The sequence below is a fragment of the Coregonus lavaretus genome (assembly GCF_964263955.1).
Source record: "Coregonus lavaretus genome assembly, chromosome: 7".
Lineage (NCBI taxonomy): Eukaryota > Metazoa > Chordata > Actinopteri > Salmoniformes > Salmonidae > Coregonus > Coregonus lavaretus.
This window is the reverse complement of record NC_139994.1, coordinates 608,727-629,223: the sequence shown is the minus strand read 5'-3', so window position 1 is coordinate 629,223 and position 20,497 is coordinate 608,727. Positions and strand designations below refer to the sequence as shown.

At 45.1% G+C, this 20,497-nt stretch overlaps 1 protein-coding gene across 1 annotated transcript in view; it reads left to right on the top strand.

Moving 5' to 3' along the window:
• The window catches only part of dlgap3 (discs, large homolog-associated protein 3), a gene marked incomplete at both ends in the record, with an annotated part of 19,039 nt that extends 459 nt beyond the window's left edge, over window positions 1-18,580 (top strand). The window contains 10 exon segments of the mRNA XM_084164963.1: window positions 107-292; window positions 4,934-5,064; window positions 5,066-5,356; window positions 5,515-5,609; window positions 6,563-6,755; window positions 15,137-15,476; window positions 15,690-15,781; window positions 16,771-16,917; window positions 18,268-18,393; window positions 18,395-18,580. Coding sequence (XP_084021089.1) covers window positions 107-292; window positions 4,934-5,064; window positions 5,066-5,356; window positions 5,515-5,609; window positions 6,563-6,755; window positions 15,137-15,476; window positions 15,690-15,781; window positions 16,771-16,917; window positions 18,268-18,393; window positions 18,395-18,580 — 1,787 coding nt within the window.
• Window positions 18,581-20,497: the final 1,917 nt, after the last annotated feature.

Sequence of the window (20,497 nt, the reverse complement as noted above, 5' to 3'; positions counted from 1 at the left end):
ATCTCAATCTCCCTCGCCATCTCTCTCTCGCTCTATTTCTCCCTCGCCATCTCTCTCTCGCTCTATTTCTCCCCCACTCTCTCTCCCTCAATCTTCCTCTCTCCAGTCTTCCCATACCGTAAGGCTGGCCCTCCCCCTCTCCCTCCCCGTATGTCCAAGCCTATGATCTCCGTGAGGGCTCAGAGCAGTACAGAGTCTACCCAGGATGCCTACTTCCAGAACACAGGCCAGCCTGCCCTGGGACGACCCAGACAACACCAGAGCAACTCTGTCGACCTGGGAATCACTGATGGTAGTTCAACTAAGTCTTAATACAGCTTTTGAATAAAGAAATTACATTTTGGATGATTGAGATTTTGGATGACTGAGTGGGTAAACTTGTGGATGATGTAACGGTTCACAGTGGGGGGTGGGGGTTCTGGGTGGGGTGCGATCAATAGGTGGGTTTCCTGTGGGTCCTGGTTCTTGTTGTACATCCATGGGCTTATTAACATTAAAGATAATAACTACATCATTAATATTTTATTTATTTTTTACAATGGCAACGCTAGCTATTCTCTCTTGGAATGTGAAAGGGCTAAACTGACCCATTAAACATTCCAGCTGTCTTGATATCCTAGCAAGAAACCATATTGATATAGCAATACTCCACCTGCTCCATAAGGACAGACATAGAATAGAGAACCGTTTGTACAAACTGGCTGCTTTTTCATCAGCCCCAATCCAAACTAAAGGTGTTTTCATGATGAACCTTAAGAAACTCTAAATCACCATCCTTGGTAAAGGAGAAGACCAAGAAGGTAGAATCACTTTCCTTTAAATTAATCCATAATGGAAAGAAAATTGCCTTTATTTATTGCTCGATATTCATATGATCCTACGTTTTTGATTCTCTGAATAGCATATTGTTAGAATTAACTGAATTCCATCTGGTTATTGGGATGAATGAATGAAATGAATGCCATTTTGGACATGCGGGACAAAACTAATAAGACCAACTACAATCCACAGGCAACCAAGGTTCTCCAACATATACTCTCTGATTACAACCTCATTGATGCCTGGCGAGCTCATAACCCTAAAGCGAAAGAGTACACTTTCAATTCAAACTGGCACATAACATTATCCCAAATCGATTTCGTACTATTATCTACTCCTAGAAATTCGACATATGAGCCTATCTGATCATCATGGATAGATTCACATTTCTGAATCTCTTAAAACAAAATGGAGCTTTAATGTTTCCTTACTACGAAATCCTAATTTCTGTGAAGAATTTGAAACTGAATTGAATGATTTCATAATGATTAACAAAAATTCAGTCGATGATTCTCCGATTTTATGGGACGCCATTAAAGGTTTTATTAAAAACAATGCACCTGGGCTGGATGGCATGCCATTTGAGGTACAGTTGAAGTCAGAAGTTTACATACACTTAGGTTGGAGTCATTAAAACTTGTTTTTCAACCACTCCACAAATTTCTTGTTAACAAACTATAATTTTGGCAAGTCGGTTAGGACATCTACTTTCTGCATGACACAAGTAATTTTTCCAACAATTGTTTACAGACAGATTATTTCACTTATAATTCACTGTATCACAATTCCAATGGGTCAGAAGTTTACATACCCTAAGTTGACTGTGCCATTAAACAGCTTGGAAAATTCCAGAAAATGATGTCATGGCTTTAGAAGCTTCTGATAGGCTAATTGACATCATTTTAGTCAATTGGAGGTATACCTGTGGATGTATTTCAAGGCCTACCTTCAAACTCAGTGCCTCTTTGCTTGACATCATGGGGAAATCAAAAGAAATCAGCCAAGACCTCAGAAAAAAAATGGTAGACCTCCACAAGTCTGGTTCATCCATGGGAGCAATTTCCAAACGCCTGAAGGTACCACGTTCATCTGTACAAACAATAGTATGCAAGTATAAACACCATGGGACCACGCAGCTGTCATACCCCTCAGGAAGGAGACGCGTTTGTCTCCTAGAGATGAACGTACTTTGGTGCGAAAAGTGCAAATCAATCCCAGAACAAAAGCAAAGGACCTTGTGAAGATGCTGGAGGAAACAGGTACAAAAGGATCTATATCCACAGTACAACGTGTCCTATATCGACATAACCTGAAAGGCCGCTCAGCAAGGAAGAAGCCACTGCTTCAAAACCGCCATAAAAAAGCCAGATTACGGTTTGCAACTGCACATGGGGACAAAGATCGTACTTTTTGGAGAAATGTCCTCTGGTCAAGATGAAACAAAAATAGAACTGTTTGGCTATAATGACCATCGTTATGTTTGAAGGAAAAAGGGGGTTGCTTGCAAGCCGAACAACACCATCCCAACCGTGAAACACAGGGGTGGCAGCATCATGCTGTGGGGGTGCTTTGCTGCAGGAGAGACTGGTGCACTTCACAAAATAGATGGCATTATGAGGAAGGAAGATTATGTAGATATATTGAAGCAACATCTCAAGATATCAGTCAAGAAGTTAAAGCTTGGTCGCAAATGGGTCTTCCAAATGGACAATGACCTCAAGCATACTTCCAAAGTTGTGGCAAAATGGCTTAAGGACAACAAAGTCAAGGTATTGGAGTGGCCATCACAAAGCCCTGACCTCAATCCTACAGAACATGTGTGGGCAGAACTGAAAAAGCGTGTGCGAGCAAGGAGGCCTACAAACCTGACTCAGTTACACCAGCTCTGTCAGGAGGAATGGGCCAAAATCCACCCAACTTATTGTGGGAAGCTTGTGGAAGGTTACCCGAAATGTTTGACCCAAGTTAAACAATTTAAAAGCAATGCTACCAAATACTAATTGAGTGCATGTAAACTTCTGACCCACTGGGAATGTGATGAAAGAAAAAAAAGCTGAAAAAATCATTCCCTCTACTATTATTCTGACATTTCACATTCTTAAAATAAAGTGGTGATCCTAACTGACCTAAAACAGGGAATTTTTACTAGGATTAAATGTCAGGAACGGTGAAGAACTGAGTTTAAATGTATTTGGCTAAGATGTATGTAAACTTCCGACTTCAACTGTATATCAAACCCTTTTCTCTTTTTCACTCAAAGGTCCGTTATTAGCGTGTTTTAATGACTCCTATAAAAGTGGTAGACTATCAGATACTCGACAAGAAGGTCTGATTTCATTACTACTAAAACAGGACCCAGGTGGTAAATATAAAAATCCAGTCCATAAAAAAAAAAAATTGGAGGCCCCTTTACACTTCAGTGTCGTAATGCAAAAAATTCTAGCAAAATGTGTAGCGCATAGAATTAAAAAGGTATTGTCCGATATTTTTCATACTAATCAGACAGGTATTTTACACGGACGATACATTGGAGATAAGACAAGCACTGGAACACTATGAACAATCTGGGAAACCAGGACTGGTATTCATAGCTAATTTTTGAAAAGGCTTTTGATGAAGAATGACCATAATTTATAAATAAATGCCTGGACTATTTTAATTTAGGAGAATCTCTTATACAATGGGTTACTTTAAAGAAAGTACCACTGCCTCCTTCTCACAAATGATCCAAAAAATATAAAAATTAAATAAAGTTGGTTCAACACAGTGGCGGGTCATTTTGACCCTAGGACAACGGGAGGGTTAAATCCATCATTTGGATCCATCCACAGCCTCATAAAAGATCTAGATAATTTTTCTAAATGATACGAGCAAAAAAGATTCCACTTTATTTGGAAGGGCAAGCCAGACTAAATTAAACAGGCCTATTTATATAATGAATATGAACTCGGAGGGCAGAAATGATTAAATATGAAAGCATTGGATCTCTCACTAAAGGCTTTCAGTCATACAAAAGCTATACTTAAATACGAACTGGTTCTCTAGCAGATTAGTAAGAATGTCTCACCCCGTGTTCTAGAATGGCCTTTTTCAGTTTATTCAGATTACAACCTCTCACTTTCAGTTATTTGAAAATTAAATCATCTACAGAATATCTCTATTAAAAAAAGCCATAGAAAGCTGTTTGCAATTAGGACTGGTGGAGTTATGTGACACATGCAGCTAACACAAATATATGGAAATGTCTGCTCTATCCAAAATTACTTTTTTCTCAAATTAGGTTGTTCCCTCTCAAAACTTACTTACCCAAATTGGTACATCTGGACCAAAGTGGGTTTGTTAAAAAACGATTAACATCATATAACCTATTTTACATGATTAATCAGAAACCACATGGAGACATGTTGGGTGGGTGGGGTTGGGGGTGGGGGGATGGGAGGTTGGGGGTGGAGACATGTTGGGTGGGTGGGGTTTGGGGCGGGGGGATGGAAGGTTGGGGGTGGAAACATGTTGGCTGGGTGGAGTTGTGGGCGGGGGGATCGGAGGTGTGGGGTGGAGACATGTTGGCTGGGTGGGGTTGGGGGGGGATGGGAGGTTGGGGGTGGAGACCCACTTCTTTTTTGTTTTCTCTTCCTGTTTGTACGGAATTTATTATTTATATTGAATGTGTTTGTAGTGAATTTATTATTTATATTGAATGTGTTTGTACTGAATTTATTATTTATATTGAATGTGTTTGTAGTGAATGTATTATTTAGATTCAACTCTATGTATTTCTTTCTGGGTTTTTTTTCATATTTTGAGTGGCAGCCTATGGGTAAAGGTTTTATAAACGTATCATTTGAAATGGATAATGTACCTGTAATCCCCCCCCCCCTCCCCACCAAACAAAAAATAACAAAACAAAGAAAAATGTGGTCACAAAACAACAAAACATGTATTAATATTTGTAAAAAAACAACAACATTTATTGTATTTGATTTTATTAGATTAAATGCAAGCAATATGTCTTTCCAATCTTATTGAACTGTACAGATAATTCCTGCATGATGAAATAGAATCCACTCCAACCACATCATGTGTCTAATGGCTGTTCCACCGTCTGTCTCTGTAGTTGTGTTGTCTGGTCAGACCTCCAGGGGAGGGGGCTACTACACCGGTACAGGCCCAGGACCAGGCCGCTCCCGCCAGCACTCCAACTCAGCCGAGAGCCTGGATGGGGGCCCCCGGGGGGGCCGGGAGCTGGCTGGTACTCTATGGAGGGGGAGGACAGGGGCCCCCCAGAGTAAAACATAGCGGCTCCGCAGATAGTCTCTTGGAGGGGCCCAGGGGAAGGGAGAGGGGGGAGAGGGTTGTGGGGCGGGCAGGGGGGAGTCTGGGGAAGTCTGCTTCCCTCCCACAGAACAGTATGGTGCAGAGTAAGATGGGTGGAGGAGGAGGAAGAGGAGGAGGAAGAGGAGGAGGAGGAGGAGGAGCACAGGAGGAGAACAAGATGGAGGGAAGAGGAAGGAATTGGAGGCCGTCTATCGCTGTACAGGTGAGAGTGTTGAGAAGGGCTTTTTTTACGTAAATGTAATTTATTCCCATGTTTCTATGTGTATATGTGTATGTTAGTGTGTCCTAAATTAGTACATTTTATTTTAGAAAAGTTTGCTTAAATGGAATCTGACCTTTGACCCTGTGTGTGTGTGTCAGGTGGACAGTTCTGAGACCCTGTCAGACTCAGAGGTGGAGGGCAAGGCTCTGACAGAGGTTCACTCTATAGGGGTACAGGTGGAGGAGGACAAGAGGTACTGTTATAACAATCAATACTGTTATTACACCATTTATAACACTCATTGTAGGTTTAAAACAGGCATTACAGTGTTTCCACTGTAAGAAGAAAGATGGAAAATTATAATCTCTCTCTCTCTCTCTCTCTCTCTGTCTCTCTCTCTCTCTCTCTCTCTCTCTCTCTCTCTCTCTCTCTCTGTCTCTCTCTCTCTCTGTCTCTCTGTCTCTCTCTCTCTCTCTCTCTCTCTCTCTCTCTCTCTCTCTCTCTCTCTCTCTCTCTCTGTCTCTCTCTCTCTCTCTCTCTCTCTGTCTCTCTCTCTCTCTCTCTCTCTGTCTCTCTCTCTCTCTCTCTCTCTCTCTCTCTCTCTGTCTCTCTCTCTCTCTCTCTCTCTCTCTCTCTGTCTCTCTCTCACTCTCACTCTCTCTCTCTGTCTCTCTCTCTCTCTCTCTCTCTCTCTCTCTCTCTCTCTCTCTCTCTCTGTCTCTGTCTCTCTCTGTCTCTCTGTCTCTCTCTCTCTCTCTCTCTCTCTCTCTCTCTCTCTCTCTCTCTCTCTCTCTCTCTCTCTCTCTCTCTCTATGTCTCTCTCTCTCTCTCTCTCTCTCTCTCTAACTGATGTAGTACGTGTGACTCTGTGACTCAGACCTCCTCCTCACTCTCTTTTTCTCGCTGTGTCACATTCTCACCCTTCCCCGGGTGTTGCGGGGTGGGGGGTTTAACAGGTGCACCCTGCCCTGGCTGAGCTGTGGAGTGTCGGTGTGATGGAGGGTATAATTAGGGCCGGGGTTACATCACGCGTGAAAGCCCAGTGTGTTATACCCAGTAGTCATGGTTACACCCAGTTATTATCGAACTCCCTCAATCTCCCGCATCTTATCTCTGTCTCTCTCTACATGAGTCGTATTAGTCTGTGTGTATTTACTATAGATACATCCCAACCCGCCTCCCTTCCTTCCCCTCCTCTCCTCCCAGGCGTGCTCGGTTCAAGCGCTCCAACAGTGTGACGGCCAGCGTCCAGGCAGACCTGGATCCAGAGGGGGGGGGTTTCCCAGGCCTCACCGTCACTGTTCCTACCCAGGATAAGAGCCTCCAGTTCGGCTGCTCCTTCCAGAGACACTCCTCAGAGCCAGAGTCAGCCGACCAGTACGCAGAGTACCACCGCACGGTCAGTAGTTGGGCTGGTTAGCTAGTTGTTTAGTTAGCCGTTAGTTAGTTAGTTAGTTAGTTAGTTAGTTAGTTAGTTAGTTAGTTAGTTAGTTAGTTAGTTAGTTAGTTAGTTAGTTAGTTAGCAGTTCATATGTTTGTTAGTTAGTTGGTTAATTAGCAGTTAGTTAGACAGAAAGATAGATAGATAGATAGACAGACAGACAGACAGACAGACAGACAGACAGACAGACAGACAGACAGACAGACAGACAGACAGACAGACAGACAGACAGACAGACAGACAGACAGACAGACAGACAGACAGACAGACAGACAGACAGACAGACAGATAGATAGATAGATAGATAGATAGATAGATAGATAGATAGATAGATAGATTATTTCATTCCTGTCCTCTTCAGCCCCATTGGGACTTTATTACATCATCAATGTAAAAAGTCTGGTTGGTCATTTGATTAATTGTTCAGCAGTCTTATGGCTTGGCGGTAGAAGCTGTTAAGGAGCCTTTTGGACCTAGAATTGGCACTCCGGTACCGCTTGCCGTGCGGTAGCAGAGAGAACAGTCTATGACTTGGGTGACTGGAGTCTTTGACAATTTTTTGGGCCTTCCTCTGACACTGCCTGGTATAGAGGTCCTGGATGGCGGGAAGCTTGGCCCCAGTGATGTACTAGGCCGTACGCATTACCCTCTGTAGTGCCTTGCGGTTGGAGGCCGAGCAGTTGCCATACCAGGCAGTGATGCAACCAGTTAGGATGCTCTCGATAGTGCAGCTGTAGAACTTTTTGAGGATCTGGAGACTCGTGCCAATTCTTTTCTGTTTCCTGAGGGGAAAAGGTGTTGTCGTGCCCTCTTCACGACTGTCTTGTTGTGAATGGACCATGATTGTTTGTTGGTGATGTGGAAAACAAGGAACTTGAAACTCTCGACCCGCTCCACTACAGCCCCGTTAATGTTAATGGGGGCCTGTCAGGCCCTGCTTTTCCTGTAGTCCATGATCATCTCCTTTGTCTTGCTCACATTGAGGGAGAGGTTGTTGTCTTGGCACCACACTGCCAAGTCTCTGACCTCCTCCCTATAGGCTGTTTCTTCGTTGTCGGTGATCAGGCCTACCACTGTTGTGTCCTCAGCAAACTTAATGATGGTGTTGGAGTCGTGCTTGGCCATGCAGTCGTGGGTGAACAGGGAGTACAGGAGGGGACTAAGCACGCACCCCTGAGGGGCTCCCGTGTTGAGGATCAGCGTAGCAGATGTGTTGTTGCCTACCCTTACCAACTGGGGGTGGCCCATTAGGAAGTCCAGGATCCAGTTGCAGAGGGAGGTGTTTAGTCCCAGGGTCCTTACTGATGAGCTTTGTGGGCACTGTGTGTTGAATGCTGAGCTGTAGTCAATGAATAGCATTCTCACATAGGTGTTCCTGTTGTCCAGTTGGGAAAGGGCAGTGTGGAGTGCAATAGAGATTACGTCATCTGTGGATCTGTTGGGGCGGTATCCAAATTGGAGTGGGTCTAGGGTTTCTTTAAAGTCTCACTGCCTCCTTCTCACAAATGATCCCAAAAATATAAAAATTAAATAAAGTTGGTTCAACACAGTGGCGGGTCATTTTGACCCTAGGACAACGGGGGGGTTAAAGGTCTTGCTCACCTCGACTACAGAGTCGTCCGGAACAGATGGTGCTCTCATGACCTGCCACATCCGACGAGCGTCAGAGACGGTGTAGTAGGATTCAATCTTAGTCCTGTATTGATGCTTTGGCTGTTTGATGGATCGTCGGAGGGCATAGCGGGATTTCTTATAAGCGTCTAGAAATCTGAGATCTGAGATCTGAGATACTGAGATCATGTGACAGATCATGTGACACTTAGATTGCACACAGGTGGACTTTATTTAACTAATTACAGTGGGAGAAAAAAGTATTTAGTCAGCCACCAATTGTGCAAGTTCTCCCACTTAAAAAGATGAGAGAGGCCTGTAATTTTCATCATAGGTACACGTCAACTATGACAGACAAATTGAGAAAAAAAAATCCAGAAAATCACATTGTAGGATTTTTAATGAATTTATTTGCAAATTATGGTGGAAAATAAGTATTTGGTCACCTACAAACAAGCAAGATTTCTGGCTCTCACAGACCTGTAACTTCTTCTTTAAGAGGCTCCTCTGTCCTCCACTCGTTACCTGTATTAATGGCACCTGTTTGAACTTGTTATCAGTATAAAAGACACCTGTCCACAACCTCAAACAGTCACACTCCAAACTCCACTATGGCCAAGACCAAAGAGCTGTCAAAGGACACAAGAAACAAAATTGTAGACCTGCACCAGGCTGGGAAGACTGAATCTGCAATAGGTAAGCAGCTTGGTTTGAAGAAATCAACTGTGGGAGCAATTATTAGGAAATGGAAGACATACAAGACCACTGATAATCTCCCTCGATCTGGGGCTCCCGTGGGGTCAAAATGATCACAAGAACGGTGAGCAAAAATCCCAGAACCACACGGGGGGACCTAGTGAATGACCTGCAGAGAGCTGGGACCAAAGTAACAAAGCCTACCATCAGTAACACACTATGCTGCCAGGGACTCAAATCCTGCAGTGCCAGACGTGTCCCCCTGCTTAAGCCAGTACATGTCCAGGCCCGTCTGAAGTTTGCTAGAGTGCATTTGGATGATCCAGAAGAGGATTGGGAGAATGTCATATGGTCAGATGAAACCAAAATAGAACTTTTTGGTAAAAACTCAACTCGTCGTGTTTGGAGGACAAAGAATGCTGAGTTGCATCCAAAGAACACCATACCTACTGTGAAGCATGGGGGTGGAAACATCATGCTTTGGGGCTGTTTTTCTGCAAAGGGACCAGGACGACTGATCCGTGTAAAGGAAAGAATGAATGGGGCCATGTATCGTGAGATTTTGAGTGAAAACCTCCTTCCATCAGCAAGGGCATTGAAGATGAAACGTGGCTGGGTCTTTCAGCATGACAATGATCCCAAACACACCGCCCGGGCAACGAAGGAGTGGCTTCGTAAGAAGCATTTCAAGGTCCTGGAGTGGCCTAGCCAGTCTCCAGATCTCAACCCCATAGAAAATCTTTGGAGGGAGTTGAAAGTCTGTGTTGCCCAGCGACAGCCCCAAAACATCACTGCTCTAGAGGAGATCTGCATGGAGGAATGGGCCAAAATACCAGCAACAGTGTGTGAAAACCTTGTGAAGACTTACAGAAAACGTTTGACCTGTGTCATTGCCAACAAAGGGTATATAACAAAGTATTGAGAAACTTTTGTTATTGACCAAATACTTATTTTCCACCATAATTTGCAAATAAATTCATTAAAAATTCTACAATGTGATTTTCTGGAGAAAAAAAATTCTCATTTTGTCTGTAATAGTTGACGTGTACCTATGATGAAAATTACAGGCCTCTCTCATCTTTTTAAGTGGGAGAACTTGCACAATTGGTGGCTGACTAAATACTTTTTTTCTCCACTGTATATATATATATATATATATATATATATATATATATATATATATATATATATATATATATATATATATATATATATATATATAAATGGGCAAACATTTATAGAAACCTGTTTTTGCTTTGTCATTATGGGGTATTGTGGGCAGATTGATGAGGAAAACAAACTATTTTATCCGTTTTAGAATAAGGCTGTAACGTAACAAAATGTGGAAAAAGTCAAGGGGTCTGAATACTTTCAGAACGCGCTGCACATCTATCAAATGCTACTGCCTATAAGATGTTACACCAAAAACTCATCCTCAGTCATTTCTTATCCGAAGCTGAATAGTCGAATATTTTCCTCATGCAGCCAAAACTCAACTAGCGATTGAAACAAAATAGGCCTACAAGAAAAGCTAATAGTTTCTTAACACAATCTGCAGTTATTCAAGAAGATCTAAATGCACATTCCAATGAAACTAATTGAGATCAAATCGATTGGCGTGCAGTTTTGGACATTTCACCGGTAAAACGTGAAGATTCTTCTTAGATTCACTAAAGGCTTGCTTTTGAAATTAGGTACATCTAACTTGGTGTTTGAGACTATTAACAATATACATTTGTTTTAATTTTTTTTAAATACATTTTTCTTGAGACGAGATGTGTGGGCAAATAGGCAGACGTTGCAATTGGAGGATGATGCATTTTATGCGCCTATTCTATAATGATATTCATCAAATCAAATCAAATCAAATCAAATTTTATTGGTCACATGCGCCGAATACAACAGGTGCAGACATTACAGTGAAATGCTTACTTACAGCCCTTAACCAACAGTGCATTTATTTTAAACAAAAAAAGTAAGAATAAAACAACAACAAAAAAAAGTGTTGAGAAAAAAAGAGCAGAAGTAAAATAAAGTGACAGTAGGGAGGCTATATATACAGTAAAATAAAGTGACAGTAGGGAGGCCATATATACAGGGGGGTACCGTTGCAGAGTCAATGTGCGGGGGGGGCACCGGCTAGTTGAGGTAGTTGAGGTAATATGTACATGTGGGTAGAGTTAAAGTGACTATGCATAAATACTTACTTAACAGAGTAGCAGCAGCGTAAAAAGGATGGGGTGGGGGGGCAGTGCAAATAGTCCGGGTAGCCATGATTAGCTGTTCAGGAGTCTTATGGCTTGGGGGTAGAAGCTGTTGAGAAGTCTTTTGGACCTAGACTTGGCACTCCGGTACCGCTTGCCGTGCGGTAGCAGAGAGAACAGTCTATGACTAGGGTGGCTGGAGTCTTTGACAATTTTGAGGGCCTTCCTCTGACACCGCCTGGTATAGAGGTCCTGGATGGCAGGGAGCTTTGCCCCAGTGATGTACTGGGCCGTACGCACTACCCTCTGTAGTGCCTTGCGGTCAGAGGCCAAGCAGTTGCCATACCAGGCGGTGATGCAACCAGTCAGGATGCTCTCGATGGTGCAGCTGTAGAATTTTTTGAGGATCTGAGGACCCATGCCAAATCTTTTTAGTCTCCTGAGGGGGAATAGGCTTTGTCGTGCCCTCTTCACGACTGTCTTGGTGTGTTTGGACCATGATAGTTCGTTGGTGATGTGGACACCAAGGAACTTGAAGCTCTCAACCTGTTCCACTACAGCCCCGTCGATGAGAATGGGGGCGTGCTCAGTCCTCTTTTTTTTCCTGTAGTCCACAATCATCTCCTTTGTCTTGGTCACGTTGAGGGAGAGGTTGTTGTCCTGGCACCACACGGCCAGATCTCTGACCTCCTCCCTATAGGCTGTCTCATCGTTGTCGGTGATCAGGCCTACCACTGTTGTGTCGTCGGCAAACTTAATGATGGTGTTGGAGTCGTGCCTGGCCATGCAGTCATGGGTGAACAGAGAGTACAGGAGGGGACTGAGCACGCACCCCTGAGGGGCCCCCGTGTTGAGGATCAGTGTGGCAGATGTGTTGTTACCTACCCTTACCACCTGGGGGCGGCCCGTCAGGAAGTCCAGGATCCAGTTGCAGAGGGAGGTGTTTAGTCCCAGGATCCTTAGCTTAGTGATGAGCTTAGAGGGCACTATGGTGTTGAATGCTGAGCTGTAGTCAATGAATAGCATTCTCACGTAGGTGTTCCTCTTGTCCAGGTGGGAAAGGGCAGTGTGGAGTGCGATAGAGATTGCATCATCTGTGGATCTGTTGGGGCGGTATGCAAATTGGAGTGGGTCTAGGGTTTCTGGGATTATGCTGTTGATGTGAGCTATGACCAGTCTTTCAAAGCACTTCATGGCTACAGACGTCAGTGCTACGGGTCGGTAGTCATTTAGGCAGGTTATCTTAGAGTTCTTGGGCACGGGGACTATGGTGGTCTGCTTGAAACATGTTGGTATTACAGACTCAGTCAGGGACATGTTGAAAATGTCAGTGAAGACACTTGCCAGTTGGTCAGCACATGCTCGGAGTACACGTCCTGGTAATCCGTCTGGCCCTGCGGCCTTGTGAATGTTGACCTGCTTAAAAGTCTTACTCACATCGGCTACGGAGAGCGTGATCACATAGTCGTCCGGAACAGCTGGTGCTCTCATGCATGCTTCAGTGTTGCTTGCCTCGAAGCGAGCATAGAAGTGGTTTAGCTCGTCTGGTAGGCTTGTGTCACTGGGCAGCTCGCGGCTGTGCTTCCCTTTGTAGTCTGTAATAGTTTTCAAGCCCTGCCACATCCGACGAGCGTCAGAGCCAGTGTAGTATGATTCAATCTTAGACCTGTATTGACTCTTTGCCTGTTTGATGGTTCGTCGGAGGTCATAGCGGGATTTCTTATAAGCGTCCGGGTTAGAGTCCCGTTCCTTGAAAGCGGCAGCTCTACCCTTTAGCTCAGTGCGGATGTTTCCTGTAATCCATGGCTTCTGGTTGGGGTATGTACGTACGGTCACTGTGGGGACGACATCATCGATGCACTTATTGATGAAGCCAGTGACTGATGTGGTGTACTCCTCAATGCTGTCTGAAGAATCCCGGAACATGTTCCAGTCTGTGCTAGCAAAACAGTCCTGTAGCTTAGCATCTGCGTCATCTGACCACTTTTTTATTAACCGAATCACTGGTGCTTCCTGCTTCAGTTTTTGCTTATAAGCAGGAATCAGGAGGATAGAGTTATGGTCAGATTTGCCAAATGGAGGGCGAGGGAGAGCTTTGTATGCGTCTCTGTGTGTGGAGTAAAGGTGGTCTAGAGTTTTTTTCCCTCTGGTTGCACATTTAACATGCTGGTAGAAATTAGGTAGAACGGATTTAAGATTCCCTGCATTAAAGTCCCCGGCTACTAGGAGCGCTGCATCTGGATGAGCGTTTTCCTGTTGATTAATGGCCTTGTACAACTCATTCAGTGCAATCTTAATGCCAGCATTGGTTTGTGGTGGTAAATAGACAGCTATGAAAAATATAGATGAAAACTCTCTTGGTAAATAGTGTGGTCTACAGCTTATCATAAGATACTCTACCTCAGGCGAGCAAAACCTCGAGACTTCCTTAGTATTTGATTTTGTGCACCAGTTGTTGTTTACAAATATACAGAGACCGCCACCCCTTGTCTTACCGGAGTCTGCCGTTCTATCCTGTCGATGTAGCGTATAGCCTGCTAGCTGAATGTTATCATTGTTGTCGTTCAGCCACGACTCCGTGAAACATAAGATATTACAGTTTTTAATGTCCCGTTGGTAGGATAACCGTAATCTTAAATCGTCAATTTTATTCTCAAAAGATTGAGTAATCGCTGTCCTGATATCCAGAAGCTCTCTTTGGTTATAAGAGACGATGGCAGAAACATTATGTACAAAATAAATTACAAATAACGCGGAAAAACACACATAATAGTACAATTGGTTAGAGGGCTGTAAAACGGCAGCCATCTTCTCCGGCGCTGTTCATGCTGTCAGTACTTTGATTAAGACATTAGGTAACACTTTACTTGACACCTAGTGTCATAACACCTTATGATACGGTCATAACCATGACATAATGAGTCATAACAGCTGACATAACTTGTCATAACCTGTCATAATATGGTCATAACATTGTCATGACACAAATATATAGGTCCATAAGAATTTTTATTCAAACCAAATTATAATCAGTAGCAAGCTTTAGACCCCAGGAATGGTCCGGACTAAAATACTTAAAAAAGACCTCCAGTCCTCCTCCTCTTCCTGTTCTCCCTCTCAAACTGAACATGACGTCAGTAGGCCTAGTTCGCGCGCACAGATAATGCATTTTTTTTTTTGGTCGGGACAAATTGACCTCCCCCCTGAAGTGCCACCGTACACAGCACAGTCATTGGTTAGGCAGCACAAAAGGGTTTGATCAGCAAGAACAGGACAGGCCAGGGTTCATGATAGCCTATCCATTGCAGTGTGTAATGCAGTGTTAAATACACCATCCCAGCAGCGCAAAAAAACTCGGGAAGGAAGTACATTTTCTTAGAAATATAACATATCCCTGTGCTTCTCCATGCATGCTCTTCCTATAGCCTATAGTAAAGGCTATGGGTCATTTGATTGAGACCACACTAGGCCCACTCCCAGCAGAGAATCAGGGATGAGGGGCAGCATCACATCGAGATATAATAATAAGCAATTCATTCTCAAACTCTGAGCAATATGACATTTAATTGATTACAAATGACATGACCCTCCCCTAGACTGAATAAAAAAATAAATACTAAACCCTCCCCCTGACTGAAGTTGAAAAAGCATGACCCTCCCCATTTTCCTCCGGGTAACTATTGTGTAAATGTCGACCTCTCCCTAACTTGACTTACTTTTGACTTAAACCCTTTCACTCGGGTTCTGTGTTGAGTTGTTTTGTGTTGAGCCAAGCCTTAGCATTTAGCCTATCAATCAGCATAACTCGTGTTGCTACTGTTTCTCCAGGTGCACACCCAGGGCCAGTTAGCCTACAGGGAGGACTACGTCCAGGATGGTTACGCTACGGACTGCTGCGCTGCCGACCACCACCCCCACCAGATCCCCCTCCTGCCCCCGCGGGCCCACTCCCCCCTGCCCCTCGCTGCGGACCGGGGAGGCTGGATAGGCACACCCCAGCCCTCACTGGAGGGGGGCCTCCGTAGTCTACCTGATTCTGGTCGTGCCTCGCCCAGTCTGAGAGACGGAGAGTTCTTCCTACGCCTCCTTCAGATGGAGGTGGAGAGGATGGAGGGATGGTGTCAGAACATGGAGAGAGAGGCGGAGGAGAACGAGCTGCCGGAGGAGGGTGAGGAAAGGGGGAGGAAAGGGGGAGGGGGGTGAGACATTGGATGAGGGGTGGGGGTTGTCAGAAAGAGGAGAGAGTAAGTTATAGGAAAGATGGACTGGTTTGAGCCTTAGCTCACATTTTGCACACGTTTGACTTTCTACTTCCTTTGTCCTGACACCCCCCCCCCCTTCCTGTTTCCTACATCCTGTTTCCTGTGTGTTTCCTGTCCAGTTCTGGAGCTGATCCGTAACGCGGTGGGCAGTGCCCAGATGCTCATGTCTCAGAAGGTCCAGCAGTTCTTCCGCCTGTGCCAGCAAAGCGTGGTGAGCGGGTGTGATGGTGATCACACGCGCGCTTGTGTCTGTGTGTGTGTGTGTGTGTGTGTGTGTGTGTGTGTGTGTGTGTTTGTTTAACTATCCATGTGGGAACCAGAAGTGGTCACAAGGATAGTAAAACAAGGAAAATGTGGGGATATTTCGCCGGTCCCCTCAACAAAAAAGGCTATTTTAGGCTCAGGGGTTAGGTTTAGGGTTAGGGTTAAGGTTAGGGGTTAGGTTTAGGGTTAGGGTTAGGGTTAAGGTTAGGGGTTAGGGAAAATAGGATTTTGAATGGGAATCAATTGTTTTTATCCACAAGGATAGTAAAACAAAGGTGTGTGTGTGTGTGTGTGTGTGTGTGTGTGTGTGTGTGTGTGTGTGTGTGTGTGTGTGTGTGTGTGTGTGTGTGTGTGTGTGTGCGCGTGCATCTTCTCTCTCTCTCTACCAATATGAATGAGACCTAGCTATGGGGATATCTACCAATATGAATGAGACCTAGCTATGGGGATATCTACCAATATGAATGAGACCTAGCTATGGGGATATCTACCAATATGAATGAGACCTAGCTATGGGGATATCTACCAATATGAATGAGACCTAGCTATGGGGATATCTACCAATATGAATGAGACCTAGCTATGGGGATATCTACCAATATGAATGAGACCTAGCTATGGGGATATCTACCAATATGAATGAGACATAGCTATGGGGATATCTACCAATATGAATGAGACCTAGCTATGGGGATATCTACCAATATGAATGAGACCTAGCTATGGGGATATCTACCAATATGAATGAGACCTAGCTATGGGGATATCTACCAATATGAATGAGACCTAGCTATGGGGATATCTACCAATATGAATGAGACCTAGCTATGGGCATATATTCTACTGCTAATACACAGTTTTCTCCTAATTATTTCTCATGATCCCTAACCCACTTATGATTTATTTAACCCTTACCTCCACCCCTCACCCCTCCAGGACCCATCAGCGTACCCCCAGCCCACCTCTCAGGACCTGTCCGGGCTGTGGGACCTGCTCCAGCTCAACATGGAAGACGTCAGGGTCAAGTTCCAGCACCTCCAGAGGCTCAAGGACTCCGGCTGGAGGCTGCCCCCAGACAAGAAGGTGAGAGCTGGGGTCCGCTTGGCCTTGCTGCCCCCCCTGACCCTGGATCATTCCCCAGAGCTAAGATGGCAGAGTGTCAGAGAGTGGCACAGATGGTGCTGCTGCCTCCAAGCCAGCCCTGCACAACTTCAAGAGAAACTGAGGGGAGAGGCTTTGAGCCGAAATGGCTCAAAGCGTTGAGCTTTAAAGTTTTGTGTTAGTTCTGAAAGCCAAAATTAGCTGAGCCTGTTAGAGCTAAAATGACTGAGTGCTGTTTCAAAGCTTTATGGCAATACTTCTGATGTATTGTTTTGGGGGAGACAGGAAGAACAAAACTCACAGTAGCAACTGACAGCTATTAATGAGCTCTTACACATCATTTCTCTCTCTTTCCTTCCCCTCTTCCTCCACATACTGATCCATATTGGTGTCTTTATTTGGCCTGAATATTCTGCACTCCTTTTTTTTTTTCTTGTCTACTCCCTTTTGTATGGTTTCATGGTTGTCTTCATTGTGTTGGTTTGAATTGTTTCATGTATTGTACATGACATTATCCATCTGTCCATCCCTACAATCTTCTGTTTGCCCTTGATCCTTCTCTCATGTTCTCCCTCAACCCTTCCATCCTTCCATAATGTCCACCACATCCCACTGACTACCATCCTTTCATAATGTCCACCACATCCCACTGACTACCATCCTTTCATAATGTCCACCACATCCCACTGACTACCATCCTTTCATAATGTCCACCACATCCCACTGACTACCATCCTTTCATAATGTCCACCACATCCCACTGACTACCATCCTTTCATAATGTCCACCACATCCCACTGACTACCATCCTTTCATAATGTCCACCACATCCCACTGACTACCATCCTTTCATAATGTCCACCACATCCCACTGACTACCATCCTTCCATAATGTCCACCACATCCCACTGACTACCATCCTTTCATAATGTCCACCACATCCCACTGACTACCATCCTTTCATAATGTCCACCGCATCCCACTGACTACCATCCTTCCATAATGTCCACCACATCCCACTGACTACCATCCTTCCATAATGTCCACCACATCCCACTGACTACCATCCTTTCATAATGTCCACCACATCCCACTGACTACCATCCTTCCATAATGTCCACCACATCCCACTGACTACCATCCTTCCATAATCATATAATGTCCACCACATCCCACTGACTACCATCCTTCCATAATCATAATGTCCACCACATCCCACTGACTACCATCCTTCCATAATGTCCACCGCATCCCACTGACTACCATCCTTCCATAATGTCCACCACATCCATTGACTCAACCCCCCCCCCTCCCCCCCCCAACCCCCCTCAGGACGACAAGAAGCTTCCTCCCCCATTACCAAAGAAGCCAGCAGGGGGAGTGACCGGCAGCCTCCGTGCCGACAGCGTCAGCGACCCCTCAGTAGAACGAGGCGGAGGGGTGCTGGTGGTGCCCCATAGCGGGGGTGTGGGGGCGGGCCGTGCCTGTCCGGGAGAAGTCCCTCGACCTGGGGGACAGACAGAGGACTGAGGCCCGCAGGAGAATGCTCCAGACCAAGAGGTCCGCTTCCTTCAGACAGAACTCAGCCACGGAGAGCGCGGACAGCATCGAGATCTACATCCCCGAGGCTCAGACCCGGCTCTGAACATGGAGATCAAGCCCTTTATCGCAGTGAAGAGAAACCGACTCAGACCCGACTCCTGGGACAGGCCAAACGTAGAGATAGAGCGCCTTGTTGGAGAGCCGTGCCACCCTAGAACAACCACAACGGTTTGAGATTTACATCCCGAGGCTCAGACACTGAACATGGACATATAAGGAGACCCTTTATCAGACTGCTATCCCACCCTAAAAGAACCAGAGATCTACAGACCTGGCTCTGAACACTGGGACCGTGTAAACGTGGCCATATATCCTCTTATCTGACCGCTAGGCTAACCCTAGATCAACAACAACACTCCCAGGTCCCACTGAACCCCCATCAATGACGATATAGACCTATACACAAATGTCTCATCCCTTCACTTCTGTCCCACCATCCCTCTGGGTGGACTGACCCTTCACTGCTGGGGATGCCGGGTCCCATCGTCATGCCATTCCAGGACAAGAAGTGAGCAAGAGGCGACAGCGGCCATTTTGTGGAATCTCAAAATGGAGGCTACAGGACCACAGTCGGCTCCACTCGGGTTTCTTCTCATCTTCGTGGTCAGAAATCAAAATGGAGAGATTTAGGGTTTTGTTTTAATTGGGGTGGGGGGGGGGGGGGGGGGGGGGGGGTGGGGATAGAGCAATAAAGTAGAAAGAAGTATCACTCTTGTTAAGTCACTGGAAGGTGTAGTCAAGCAGCTGTAGCATGTATGTGCTTGCCTTTTCACCTAACATAACCTAGCCAAGCTTGGTTTAGCCTAGCCTAGCGTAACCTAGCGTAGCCTATCTTAGCCTAGCCTAGCGTAACCTAGCGTAGCCTATCTTAGCCTAGCCTAGCCTCCATCCTCACAGGAAATAAGGGCTTCACCGGGACAAACCTCAACCACTCATTTTTACATTTTACATTTTAGTCATTTAGCAGACGCTCTTATCCAGAGCGACTTACAGTTAGTGAGTGCATACATTTTTCATCCCACTCCTGTGGGATAGAGCAGATGATGGAAAATGGATGCTCGGCTCAACGTCACACAAGGCTCTAAGGTATCTCAATAACAACTAGCTACTGTTCAACACCCATTGGCTAGTTGGCTACATCCTCTGACGACTGTGTAACACTCACTCAACATTCAACTATGGATGACATTCAACCTACATGCATCCTACACAAGACCCAGTCTGCACTCATTCATCTAAGGATATATTCTCTCTCCCAACTCTTTCCTCTTGGCCCGAGCATCCGTCCCTCTATCCATCTGTCTGGGTAGCAGTATACTAGACTGTTTGAAAAAGCGCGTGTGCTTTTGTACATAGTGTGCACGATGCTGCTCGCCAGAGGGAAGCTTTGTAGTGTAGCACGGCATACTTGACAGCCGGAGAAAAAACCTGAAGCTGTTTGCTTTTTAGATATTCCTTCTGAAGTGTAAGGGTTTGGCGGTGGGTGGGTGTGGGATGTCGTGGTGGTATGATTTCTTCTGGGGGGTTGAGTTGAGTTGAGTTTTTAAGCATATTGAGATTTCACAAATGGACCTTTTTTCTCTGTGAGATAATGGCATCCCCCGGTGGCCAAATGGGGAATCACAGAATCCCTTTGTCAGAGGAGGGTGTATTGGCCCCGTAAAAATGGAGACTATGTAGCAAAAAGTCTATATACTTTTAGAAATAATTATTCAATTTCCAACAAAAACTTGGACAAGTGATCAACGTTTCACTAAAATGCTTTTTCAAGATTTTAAATCGAATCACCAAACAAAAACGGCGCTGCCAAGGGCCCCAGACGATCTGCCTGTCTGCCTCCTCCTCCCTCTATGTAACTCCAGTCCAAGGTTCTCTTCAGGGGTGGCGAAGACAATCCCCCAATTTCACACCCCCTCAGGCTGAGAGAAGGATGATCGCTTTGTTAAGCCTCTCCTTTCTC